This window comes from Vitis vinifera, chromosome 15, assembly GCF_030704535.1.
Source record: "Vitis vinifera cultivar Pinot Noir 40024 chromosome 15, ASM3070453v1".
NCBI lineage: Eukaryota > Viridiplantae > Streptophyta > Magnoliopsida > Vitales > Vitaceae > Vitis > Vitis vinifera.
In genome coordinates, this window is record NC_081819.1 from 16,313,764 (window position 1) to 16,327,229 (window position 13,466).

The following is a 13,466-nucleotide window of genomic DNA, read 5'->3' on the forward strand; positions in this document are numbered from 1 at the left end:
CTAAATTTTGGTATCTCTTCAGCATTTCAAGCCTAGAAGCCGTTTTCTTCTCTTCCTCTCGAGCACCTCCATCGCTTGCATCTCAATCTCTGCGGCTCTTTCATTTTTTCTCGCATTCGTCTCTCTCGAGAATTTGAATAAGGTATGGATTTCAGTTGGGTCTCTCTTGTTGCATATTTGAGGTTAGTAGATTGCCTAAATCTCGACCTAAATTTTCTTAGTCCAAATCTCTAAACTGTGTTCAACTTGATCTCCGGAGTTCAAGTTACTGTTTCCATTCAATAATTGACTTCTTGGTTTGCTACTATTATTCGGATGCTGAGAAAATAATGAGAAAAAGAAAGGAAAAATTTTGAACCATAATTTTTTCTTTAAGCCTTGAGAATACAGAAAATGCACTTTACCTGCAACGCAGATTTTTTTTTCATGCTATTTGTATATTTTAAATTCAAAAAAATATTTGTGAAAATTTGTCATATATACTTGAAAATAATTTATAATTGTTTAATTGGTTGCTAGAAAACCAGGAGAGGAAAAATGGAAAGGGGAAATGGAAAACCTAAAAACCCTAAAGTTTTCTTATGGTGCATTGGCTTGAGATGTAGGCACAAGTAACAGATTTATCTCGTTTTATCTATTAGTTTTTTTGACCCTTAAACCTTAAATGTGTTAAACTATTGCTTATGGTTTTGTATGAATCATCTAAAGTAGGACATGATAGTTTAGAAGAGAATTCTGTATTTGTTACATTTTTTAGGCTATTATCTCTTCATATTATTTTGAAAAGCAACGCTTTATAATTAATATTTAAATATCTCCATTCTCTTTGAATAAGTTTGTAGGCATGTCTAATATAGTAGTACCAACAGAAATTGTCTAAGGGTTTGAGTGAGAATGAGAATTTGTTTTCTACCTAGTATAAGTATAGGCCAGAGCTTAATAAAACGTGGGGGATTATTTCCTATTGAATGTCTTATACTTCCATAATTCCAATGTTTTTGGTGTATATATATATATATATGTTCTGGAGTATTAAGTCGAATCAGACACAAAATCCTCCTACTTTAGTAGATATTGTTGTGATGTTCTGTCTTAAAGTTCCAAGTATTGACACGATTAGATTATTAGCATAGGTAAGTAGTAGTGTCAAATTGGGTAGCACTAAAGTAGTTGGAGAGAGAGGTTTTTGCTTATAAAAATGTAAACTATGAATATATAAGTAAAGGGGAATGATAGGGAAAATAAGTTAGAGATTTGTTTTTTTTCCTTTTATAGCCTTTCTTAGTTTTTAATTTAATGATTTTTTTTAATCTATTAATTTCAATCTTTTAATTTCCATTTCAGTTTTACATTTCTCATTTTTGTTTTTTATTTTTATTATTATTTTTAGTTTTGTTTAGGTTAGGTAGTATTTATTAGTCCAAGAGAAGAGAGAAGCTCGGTCTTCATATCTTAGTTCAACTCAGCGTTTGTTTATTAGTGCCCATCTTAAAATAATCTTACCGTTGACAATGGTTAGAATAATCAAAAAGAGCAACAAAAATTCTTTTTTAAGACTTTAAAGTTACATTTTTTGGTATATACATTTTTTAAAATATAACTTTTTCGTATGGGAACATAGTATATTGTGAAATGAAAAAACTTTTAAGATCACATTGAATATGCATTATTGTTTGTTCAACAATATAAATTTGTGCTTTATTTCAATAGGTTGATGGATGCTACAAATAGAATATACTGTTATATTTTCGTGGGAGGGAAACTTGTCCAAAAAAATGATGGCGTTTGGGAATATGTTGGTGGAAGAAGCAAAGGTATTCACATTTATAAAGGAATGACATTTGAAGAATTCACTCAGAAGGTCTTAGAAAAATTCGACATTTCCCTTCATGTGAGGAGGATGCACTACACCCTCAAGTTTAACCCTAGAGTCATCCAAGATTTAGAAGATGAGGATGACTTGGATAACGTGGTTTCCCACAGTGATGACTTTGCAAATGTGTACATAGTCGAGTCACCCGGTGTGGAAGCCATAGAGGCAAATATACCGAATACACAGTTGGCACTTGGGTAATGCGTTTTCACTTGGATGTCTATTTAAAATTTTATGAATATCAATTTTACGCATTATGTAGTCTAATTTTGGTTATGAATGTAAATGCAGAGGTCCACATCCTACGTTTCCTTCGTCTAATGCATCATGCGATGCAAATCCTAATACTATGATGTTATCAAGAGGTTTTGCATCGCGTTGTGCAGATAGTGAGTACACCCCTTTGGAATCGAATCGGTTTCGTGAGGCAATATTAGGTTCCGGACATACATTTAAGAATGCAGATGAGTTTCGGAATGCAATATACCAAATGTCATTAGCTGGAAGGTTTCAATACAAGTACAAGAAAAATTCACCCACTCATATGTCAGTAAAGTGTTCGGTTGAGGATTGTCCTTGGAAGATAACAGCTCATGCTGTTGAAGGAAATGAAATATTGCGAGTTTATACTTACCAAGTTAATCATAATCATATAGCTCAAGATGAGTGTTCATCTAAGGTGCGGGTTTCTTCCAAGAGAGGTGCTGTTGTTGTTGAAGACGTGTTTAGAACAACTCCAGAATACCTTCCTCGACAAATTTGCAAGGATTTTGAACGTGATCATGGAGTTCAATTGACTTATAACCAAGCATGGCATCTTAAAGAGAAGGCAAAAGAGCGTGTATATGGATCTCCACGTGCGTCCTACGCGTATTTGCCTTGGTTATGCCATAGGCTAAGGGAAATTAACCCTGGAACTATTGCCGAGTACACTTCTCATGAAGGTCACTTCAAGCAATTGTTCATTGCCCACGCATTTTCAATTCAAGGGTTCACCATGGGGTGTCGACCGGTATTGGCTATTGATTCTTGCCACCTAAGTGATCCATACAAAGGAGCTCTTTTGTCTGCCATTGCATATGATGCAGATGATGGAATGTTCCCTCTAGCCTTGGGTGTGGTTGGTTCAGAAAATTATGAGGATTGGTATTGGTTCTTGGAGAAATTGAAGGGGATCCTAGATGGTCAAGAAGTAATTATTATATCAGATAGACATCAAGGGATATTGCGTAGTGTTTCGGAGTTGTTTGGGGTAGAAAATCACGCCTATTGTTATCGACATGTGAAAGAGAACTTTTCAAGCTTCTTCAACAGGCAAAACATTAGGGGAAAGAAAGGGAAAGAAGATGCTTTGTTGCTTTTAGACAACATTGCATATGCTCGGTTGGATATAGACTACAATGAGGCGTTTGAAAAACTTGTGCGTTTTAATGGCGACCTAGCAAGGTGGGTTGCGGAGAATAGTCCGGAGCATTGGGCGATGTCAAAGTTCCTTAAAAAACGTTGGGATAAAATGACAACTAATATTGCAGAGTCCTTCAATGCGTGGTTAAGAGAGGAACGCCACCAAACAATTTATACGTTGCTGATGATGCACATGGATAAGCTTGTAGCCATGTTGGACACCCATATGCGTGGTACAGATAAGTGGAAGAGCGTGGTTGGACCCAAAACAGAGGAAAACCTAATGTCAAATATCACGAGATCTGCTCCGATTACTGTGATGCCTTATTTGGGTGGGACGTTCAAGGTTTTTACTGGAGAAGTTTATTTGATTGTGGATATGCAGCAACATAAGTGTACATGTCTAACATGGCAAATGTCCGGGTTGCCATGTCCACATGTATGTGCTGTGATCCGTACATTGAGACACGATGTGTATGACTATATCGACCCATGTTTTAAAGTCTCCACCCAACAGTTGATTTACTCGGGTCAGTTTCAACCATTACCAACACATAACATGCCTAAAGTTTGTGAGGCTGGGACTTTGCAAGATGGGCAAGGCAACGTATTTCCTAGTCTCCAACCCCCGCAAGTGAGACGTCCTCCAGGAAGACCCCGACAAAAGCGTATTGAGTCACAATTTAGCCATAAGAGAGCTATTCATTGCTCTCGATGCAATGGCATAGGTCACAATCGGTCTAAATGTAATAATCCATTGCCGTGATATGTTCATTTCTTTGCTTGTAAGGTTTTCATTTTGTGTACGATCCCTCATTGTTCCATTATTTGCTTTATGGTCATAGGGTTGTCGCTTTTGGATGTTATGTATTGTCCTTATTATAGACACGATGCACTAGCTTTTGATTTTATTTTTTATAAGACTACTTTTTTATTTTCATGATTTGGAGTTGCTTTCATTACTGATTTAATTTGAAATTGCACTTTCAATGTGGTATCCTTTAACTTGATGTATACTTTCACTTCCGTATTTTAAGTATGTCCTACTCACATCATTGGATGCGTGCATTTTTCTTATCACTTAGCTGAACTTTCATAGTATTGTACTATACTTGCTGTCTAGTTATTCAGTTGGTCAGTTTATTTGTGCATTACATTCTACTTTTCTATGCCCAATGATGCAGTTATATTATTAACAATGGCTGGTAATGGCTTAGATGGTTCTGCTGGCAGTTCACTCCCACTCTCGGTATGGTTCATCATACTTGCTTATCTTTGTTGTTTTTTGCATTCTTCCGTTCCCAACATACTATTTGAGAGGTTTTCGCTTATGTAGTACAGTGCCACAAGAACTTATAATCTATAGTCATGCAATTTTAATGTATTGTCAGAACATAAATCAGAATGCATGTTGGTCTCAAAATGGGTGAAATTTCATTTTATGATATTTTACATATTTGAATTGGTGTGAACAAATTACTCCCTTGTTTATATATAATTTGAAATCCTTTTATGAAATTTACATTTTCGGATACCTTTTAAGTTAGTATATATATATATTATGCATGAATTTTAAATGATTTCTTCATGTCCCTTATTATAGTTACCATGTATCAGTTATGTTGGAAAGTTCTCTAATATTGAAGTTTTAACAATTCAACGTTTATTTATTAAATACTATTATATCAGCTTTGTAAGTTGTCGGGTAATATTTGTGTTCAATTTGGTAATATAGAAAATGTGGTTCACTAACACCATATACAATTATGCTTTAGGGATCTAATGGTCTTCGCTATACAGCTATGGGGATAGGCAAAAACCATGTCCTCTATTATAAAGGAGGAGGGTAGAGGAAGGGATAAAGAGAGGTGTTCTGGTAGGAATGGTGATGGGGATGGGATTAACTCTTTAGCCACTTGAGTTATAGGTAACCTTTACCTCTGTAGCCACTTTAGCCAGGTCCCCAGGGTTAATTGATCACAATTATTTATGGGGACCTCAATGGTATTGAGACATTAGGCTTCTTTTTGCTTCACTTTCTAAGTGATTTAAATATGAAGGTGGAGAGCCATGCCTTGCCAATTTCTCAGTGCCTTGGACTCTGGACATACCTTTTTTTCGGGTGGCAAATTCTGTATTATTTTTTGTCTCTAAGATTCAAACAATTGACTTAAGCAAGGTGCATAGCTCTCTACACACTTCATATACCAGTATTTTAAACCAGTTACATAAATTCATTTACGGTGATTCACGCACTGACCAAGCAAACTGATGTGGCAAACTTGTACCCAATGTGGCTTTTGCCAGGAGCAGTACAGACATTTAAAATTGCTCATGTATATCTTCTTGCAGAATCCTTACAACAATGAAAATACTTCTATAAGTTAACAGAAAAAAAAAAACATAAAGTCATAGCACATAACTTTTATTCTCCAACATCAAGTATGGTTTCCAAACCCCTCTTCATTCATTAAATTCTCCAACAGTCATGGATTCATCTTATTTATTCTTGTTTTCAAGCGTAAACATACTCTTTGTTTACTATTCTACAAAAAAGTATGTAGTAGCATTTCATAGTGTATCATTACCTTATTTTAAATGCCCACTTCCTCTTTTCTGCAAATTTTAGATTATTATGTCCATTGAATCAGATTCAAGCCTCAAAACTTTCACAAGTTTACATTAATAGTCCTAGGTTACATTTATTTTCCCATGAATCCTCACTCAGCTAACAACTTAGGTATGAATGAACTTTGGTCAAACACATGATTCGTGGTATCAAATGATAGTGTACAATTCTTCACTTATTCATAAATTTTCATTCCTCCCTCTTACATGATATCTCACTGTTAGTAGCACCCAACCCCATCTAATGTCTTACCCTGCTGTATATTATTTCTAAATACAAGCAGACAAATCTTTGTAACTTTGAGAAATGACAACTTTACTTTTTCACTTATTTTATTGCATTACCAACTGCAAGAATGTTCCTATTCCTAACATGTCCATGTTTTCTAACTTTGCATGCAGGGCACATCAATGTTTACACGATGCTCAGCTGCAAGATTTAAGAAACTGTGCAACCGATTACCAGAGGCAAAAATTCAAGCCATAAGAGACCTCCAATTTGGAGGTCTCTTAAACTTAAACTGCACAGAGGTGCGCCACAACCTCTGTATCTTTCTAATCCAACATTTCAATGTTGGATTTAGACGGATAGAGTTCTCAGCCCAGAAACACTATCCTGTTACAGCCACCGATGTTGGCCTCATTTTAGGCCTCCCAACAGAAGGACGGAACTTGCAGGTGACCTCCACATCATCAGATCATCCATTTGGGACTATTCGGGCATGCGAGGAGAAACTCCTAGACTTACCTGTAGGCGAGGAGTTCCGTAGAGCATTCATTTACTACGCATGTGCCACATTGTTGGCCCCCACGTCTAGGCTCAATGGTTGCCGTAACTTGTGGCATACCATCCATGAGGATGGATTCCGAAATGATGTTAATTGGGCCCAGTTTGTGCTTGACCAACTGGTTGAGGGAATTAGGCGATTCCAACAATCTAAGACCTCTTGGGTACATGGCTGCGTTTTATTTCTTCAGGTAGTGAACTTATTCAGTCTTTGTCTTCCATTTTGTTATCTAATTTTATTGCACAACATATTCACATTTGCCTATTGATGTTTCTATTTATTTTGCAGCTGCATTATGTCATTAAATTCCAAATTCCTTCAGTCCAAGTCCCAATTACAGTGCCCCCAGCATTGGCATGGACTGATGATTTGATTAAGCGACGACTAGTCGCTGAGATAAAGGAGTTTGGAGCATTCGGACATGCTGAGATTGATTTTGTAAGTTATGCATGCATAAATATATTGTCATTACTAGCATAACACTCATTATTTAAGTACTAATCTTCAATGCTAATTATAGGCGTCCGAGAGATCTCCATCCGTAGAGAGAACTATGGAGCCAGAGACTAATGTGGACCATGACACAAATGTTGATGCTGAAAATAGTGATGTAAGCTGTGAATTTTTCAAAAACTTAATACATGTTCATTTCATTGTCATTGTAATTTATTTTTACTTCTTAACTACAAAGAAATATGTTGTTGTCACATTCTGTTCTCAAAGATTGACAACAATATCATGTCATAGGAAATATGGCATCAATATCATGATGCAGAACGAGCAATCGACCAATATCAAAGGGGCATTCAGCAGCAGCTGAGAATAATGCGTGGCCTTATGCATAAGTTAGGGACTCGCAGACATAGTGGGGTAAATTCAGATGCGGGTGGTCACTCTAGCTATGCACCAGCCAACACTCCCACAGCCGATGACCATGCATTTCCCGGTGATGAGTACATGGCTTCGCATGCTGCATACCATGTGCTAGACACACCAGATCGCGTTGTCGCCCCTGAGCATGAGTTGCAGCCCAGTGTACCCATTAATGTAGTAAGCGGTAAGTGATAAAATTTATGTAAACACCCATATGGTTAACAACCCATGTACCCAATCATAATGTATACCTTTGCTGACTAGTTCTAAATCTCGTATTGCAGATGGTGAAGAACAACCAGAAGGTAATGTTGTCCCCACAAATAGAAACGTCCGGAGACGTCGAGTGCGTCGCATGGCTCCAAACCTGTTGTCCCCATACATATCCCAACCACAAACGAAACAATCTGCCATCAAAATCGACCTAAAACAAGGAGCTGCACTGGTATTTGGAGACGATTTGGATGCAAGGTAACATACTTGAGTGACACTCCTCTCATTGTATGATAGTTAAAACACAAAAACTAAATTCTATTTTTTTGTAACAGTGAGGAACTAGTGTCTATGCATGACACTATCCTAACCAGAGGCAATTTGGGCTGCTTCCAAGGGAATGGGTGGATAGGAAACGACGTGCATATCATTTCTTATCCCTCTTTATGCATTATTTTAAGTTTGAAAATGAAAGTGTGGTTCTAAATTATTTTGTTGCTTACACTTTTATGATATACGAAATCAGGTCGTCGATGCCTACTGTAGATTGTTGCAGTATCAACATGAACCGAAGTCGAAACTTTTTCTATCCCCCTACATAGCTGTAATGATGACTATTCCACTAAATCCTTGCTTATCTTTATTTTTTTTCTTGAACCAGGCATCACCTACAATGAGAAACCTGATATTATCCCGTTTCTAACATGCAGGAAATGGTAATCCACTCCCAGGCAAAAAACTTAGTTAGGGAGGCAGTTATTGGACGCTTTGAACCACATCTGTATCAGATTGATATTCCATATGTCAATGTTAACGAGGTGGATTCATATGTTTAATGCTTGGATTTGTATTTTTATTGCATGAATGTACAATATTTAGATGTATGTTTAATGGCAGTCTATTGGTGCAGGTCTTCTTACCGGTTCTCATAAAGAACCATTGGACATTGTATGTATATGACCTAGAAAACAGGAGAATCCAACTGCTAGATTCTCGTCCTGGTAGAAAGAAGACAATGTTGAGTGGAGTCCAACAAAATCTGGTAAAGTAACAAGCAACAAGTAATAATTTGATAGGTATGTCTTCCCCTTAAAATTTCAATTGTTGCGTTAATAAATGTTTCAGGCCAAGGTTGTCCTGTGGTTGGCTGCCCACAAAAAAGAGGTATCACCTTATGATTTGAGGACATTCAATTTCATAACACCTGATGTACCCCTCCAAACTAATGAGTGAGTGTTGACCTTGCAGTCCGGGATATTGTTTAAGATTGCAATTTATTTGAAGTTCATCTCTTATTTATAATTCCACACTTATTAACGTTTTGGTAATTATATTGACGTAGGCACGATTGCGGCGTTTTTGTAATGAAATTCATGGAATTGTGGTCAATGGGGGGGTTCTCCAAATCAATCGATGTGGTACGTTGGAGGAATTATCTATGACTATCTCATTAATGTTAAAATAGTTAGAAAAACCTAATTAATTAATTTGCTGATTTGTTGCTATCAACGTGAATGAACGCAGGGGAAATTGAAACATTACAGGTTGAAGATCATGGGGAGTATGTTGTTCTCAGCACAAAATGCACACCGAGACCGTGTCCGGAGAGATTAAAGGGGATTGTAATTTGTGATAAAAGTGTATAAAATTAGCACATTTGTATGTAATTTATGGTGGACATATGCGGAAATGAACACTGGGATTATGGGATTAGTCAGAATTTGATTGTTTTTTGACTTAAGTTGCTTGTCAATGCATTGTAAGTAAATAGGGCGAATTAAAGATGATTGTACATTTTACAGGAAAAACCAACTCCTGACATTGTATTGCCAATTTTATGCCTTATATATTTATTGAAGGTTGTGATGAAGTCGCATTTTCCCTCACTATGTCAAAACATCTAATAAAAGGCACCGACATTACAACCTATAACAAACCTTTTGCATCAACAATCTCGTACATATCGTTTACAATTTATACAGTACAATGCAGGTGTATATATGGCCATCCCATGAACTGGTCTAGATGGACCCGTGGATCGGCAAGCATAAAGTATTCGACCGGTCGATAGTGGCCTTCAGCAATTGGTCAACCGGTCGAACCTTTCTTCAGCCGGTCGCGCACACCCTACTGGATGAGAGAGAGTGCATTTTGGCACCCTCGTCCGGAGATAGACCGGTCGATCATTTTCGGTCGACCGGTTCCTGGAGGTTTGGACGAGCTACTGGATGAGAGAGGGTGCATTTTGGCACCCTCGTCCGGAGATAGACCGGTCGATAAGTTTCGGTCGACCGGTTCCTGGAGGTTTGGACAAAATTTTAAAATTTTTAAATAATTCTTAGTTTTATTTAAAAAATCAAAATGTAATATAATAAACTGGGGCTCAAATTAAAGTAAGAGGTTATTTTTAACTTTGGACATAATTTTAAGAAATGATAAAACAATATACAAGTTATTAGTACTTAATTTTTTTAGAAAACAAATGATTTCTTTTCTTAAATGCTAATTTTTCATATAGTGGATTTTTTAACTTTGGAAAAATATAAATGATTGGGATAGTATGGTTATATATAAATTAAGGGGACAATTTTCAGCCAAATTTCCGATGCTGGAACCTATTTTAGATTAGATATTTGACAACTGACAAAAGTTTGAGAGATGTCAAATCTTGGAATGGTGATGCTTCTTGGGATAAAGTTACCAGATCTTTCCAATGACAGATGTGCAAAGCCTTGAGACCAGGAAGATGAGGCCACTTGGGGAAACAGGTTGCCTTTGAGATGTTTGAAATGACCAAAGAGTTTAGAGAAGTCCTCCTTGGTATTGGCCCCACTACCAGTGTTTCATCCTCGCATTCATCCACGATCAAGTGCTCAAGATGTTGGGAGTAATCTCGGGTTGAGAGAGCTTCCAGTAAATTAGACCCACCAATCTCCATCTTATCTGAGGTACATATTTGAGGTAATACCTTCAGCTTTGGGCAACAATTAATCTTCAATACCAAAAGACTAGAGAATGACTGCTTCACTTCATTCAAATCTTCCAGAACAATATTGTCAACTAGCACGAGAACTTTCAGAAGTGGGGTCACAACAAGGGTGTTGAGAGAGACGCAATGTTTGATCTTTAGATCTTCTAAATAAGGAAAGTGGGATGGCAACTTCATCAGATTGCGGCAGTAACTGATCTTTAAAAAAACTTGGGAAGGGTACTCCCCCAATTCCTGTAATTCTTCCAACTCCTGCATTCCTTTAATGTAGATTTTTTCATATAGTCGCAATTTTTGATATGATCTGAAAGATGTAAATGATTGGGATAGAGAGATGGACATTTGTGTTAGTGTTATACTGCGACCGCTTCCTACCTACAGGGAAGGGGTTGCAATGGTACCTCAAGTCAACCTCAAGTCAATGAAAAAAACCAGAAGCAAAGCCCAAGCCAAGTTGCTTATTGGATAAATTACTCAGTGGGAGAACACCTAAATTCAATTAATATAACATTCAAGCCTTAAAAATTATTTTGATAAAAATTATCTTTTTAGTTATATTACCATAATTTATATTTTTCCAAACCCAAAACCATTCAATTTATGAAAACTAAAACAAAAACAATAAATATTATGACAAAGTAACATGTTCTTGATGTGTGATATTGTTTTGTTGTGATTTGTTTTCATTTTTTAATTAAATATCTTTATTTCTTGAATTTACATTTTAATTATATTCATATTTATTTTTTATAAATCGAATAAATTCTTCATATACAAATATTAATAATCAAATAGGCTAAATAGACAAAGGAATTATAAAAGGTATTAACTTAAAAACCTTATATTTTCTGATTCCTATTTTTAAAAATAAAATTTTTTTATGTAAAAAATAGAAACTTTTTATAAAAGGTATTAACTTAAAAACCTTATATTTTCTGATTCCTATTTTTAAAAATAAAATTTTTTTATGTAAAAAATAGAAACTTTTTATAAAAGGTATTAACTTAAAAACCTTATATTTTCTGATTTCTATTTTTCAAAATAAAAATTTTTTATGTAAAAAATAGAAACTTTTTATAAAAGGTATTAACTTAAAAACCTTATATTTTCAAAAATTATTTCTAAAAATTTTAAAATTCAAGCTAATAAAACTCACTTAAAAAAATAAGAAGTTTTTAGGATTGCTTTACAAAAACCTTTAAAGCGCCATCTTTTATTATGTTGGATTCCTAAAAAGTTTGAAGCCAAAAAATTAAAAAAGAAAATATAAGGAAAGAGAAAAAGTTAAAGAAATTTTATATGGTTGTTTGTGGAAAAATTGAGGACAGAAAATAAATTATTAAGGTAGCGCTTGGATATATATTTTTATTTTTTACCTTTAAGAATAAAATTATTTTATAGAAAATGCATATATTGTTTTTATAAAAACTATTTTATAAAAATATTTAAAATATACGGAGAAAATATTTAAGGCAACCCCAAAAAAAGTGAATATCACAAGTGTTTTGCATTATACCTATTAAAAAGTGCAGAACACCATGGAACATGTTACTGAGTCAACCGGTTCATATCCGGTCGGCCGGGGTGACGTTTAAAAAACCATTCCGCGCTTAATTTCTTCAGTGTTATCCTCTGGCAGTCGAAGGGATCCGCCGATTGAGCTGCCACACACCCACTTTGGACGCGATTCCACCTGTTGCAAGCCTTCGGAGTGAGTTTTGAGGGGTGCGGCTTCACATTTCGGACCTAGGGCGTGAGGTTTGGCAGTGGTCCTCCTTCATCGCGCGTCACAGGTGGGTTCTCTTCTCTTCCCGCGCGCGTCACAGGCTCTTTCATTGGCCTTGTTTTGACATAGGGGTGGCCCTTTGTAGTGTTTCATGGCGCCTAGGAGAGATAGGGGTGCGTCGAAGGCAGTGGGCAAGCGCCCTGCTCAGGCTTCTCAGGACGGTCAGGCGGAGGCTCGCCGAAAGGCGAGGTTCGACACCGGCCTTTTCACTTCGGTCGACGAATACCAGAGGTACAAGCAGCATTTCGTCCAGAGGAAGGTGGTTGCAGGGAGAAATATAAATTTCGCCCATCTACAACATTTCGGGTTTGAGAGTCTCTTTGCACGCATGGGGTGGCTGCCCTTAGTCACTATTTCAGAGCCCATTTTTCCGACATTAGTGAGGGCATTCTATTCCCGCGTGACATTTGGACATGGAGGACCGATCACTTCGACCGTTAGAGGGGTTCAGATCCATCTGGACCCGGAGAGCATCTGTCGGATTTTGGACATTCCTCCTGGTGGACTCCGAGTATATGATGCCAAGACCTGGCCGACAGTGCCGGGTTTCGATCCGAGAGAGGCGATTCAGAGGATCTGCGGCCTTGCAGATGCCCCGGGGTTGGGCAAACCATCGGCCCATAGCCTGACAGTGACCTGCCGAGTCCTTCACCACATGATAGCGTACATCCTCCTACCACGTGGCGGTCATCGAGATGAGGTTTCCTATCTGGAGGCATTTCTGATTGATTCGATTATGACGGGGAGACGTATTGACGTCGGGTATGTCATGATGATGCACATGATGGCATGCTGCGAGAGGCCCAAACGCATTCTCCCATATGGCCGCTTCATGACACGAGTGTTCAAGGATGCGGGGGTGGATTTGAGCAGGGAGCAGGAGGTCGAGGCGCCCAGCAGTTATGACACATA

The 13,466-nt window shown here is 37.1% G+C and overlaps 2 protein-coding genes and 1 long non-coding RNA gene across 3 annotated transcripts; all 3 read left to right on the plus strand.

Moving 5' to 3' along the window:
- Positions 1 to 1,834: 1,834 nt before the first annotated feature.
- LOC104881823 (uncharacterized) lies at positions 1,835 to 4,043 on the plus strand. The gene is made up of 2 exons (XM_010663148.3): positions 1,835 to 2,070; positions 2,165 to 4,043. Exons 1-2 carry the CDS (start codon positions 1,835 to 1,837, stop codon positions 4,041 to 4,043), a joined length of 2,115 nt encoding a protein of 704 aa, XP_010661450.1.
- Positions 4,044 to 6,993: 2,950 nt separating this feature from the next.
- On the plus strand, positions 6,994 to 7,596 carry LOC132255242 (uncharacterized). The gene is made up of 3 exons (XR_009467902.1): positions 6,994 to 7,131; positions 7,214 to 7,303; positions 7,441 to 7,596. It is a non-coding gene; the product is annotated as an uncharacterized LOC132255242 (long non-coding RNA).
- A 259-nt stretch (positions 7,597 to 7,855) lies between these two features.
- Positions 7,856 to 9,547, plus strand: LOC132255214 (ubiquitin-like-specific protease 1A). Its single transcript, XM_059743201.1, has 8 exons — positions 7,856 to 8,037; positions 8,115 to 8,199; positions 8,306 to 8,383; positions 8,490 to 8,597; positions 8,690 to 8,821; positions 8,905 to 9,008; positions 9,122 to 9,197; positions 9,304 to 9,547. Exons 1-8 carry the CDS (start codon positions 7,922 to 7,924, stop codon positions 9,391 to 9,393), a joined length of 789 nt encoding a protein of 262 aa, XP_059599184.1. The 5' UTR covers positions 7,856 to 7,921; the 3' UTR covers positions 9,394 to 9,547.
- The last annotated feature ends 3,919 nt before the right edge of the window (positions 9,548 to 13,466 follow it).

Excerpts from the sequence above, each read along its gene's own strand:
- LOC132255214 (XM_059743201.1), top strand. The coding sequence starts at position 7,922 with ATGGCTCCAAACCTGTTGTCCCCATACATATCCCAACCACAAACGAAA. Across the intron at positions 8,038-8,114 it reads GGAGACGATTTGGATGCAAG|TGAGGAACTAGTGTCTATGC; the intron begins GTAACATACTTG and ends TTTTTGTAACAG. Across the intron at positions 9,198-9,303 it reads TCTCCAAATCAATCGATGTG|GGGAAATTGAAACATTACAG; the intron begins GTACGTTGGAGG and ends GAATGAACGCAG.
- LOC104881823 (XM_010663148.3), top strand. The coding sequence starts at position 1,835 with ATGACATTTGAAGAATTCACTCAGAAGGTCTTAGAAAAATTCGACATT. Across the intron at positions 2,071-2,164 it reads AATACACAGTTGGCACTTGG|AGGTCCACATCCTACGTTTC; the intron begins GTAATGCGTTTT and ends ATGTAAATGCAG.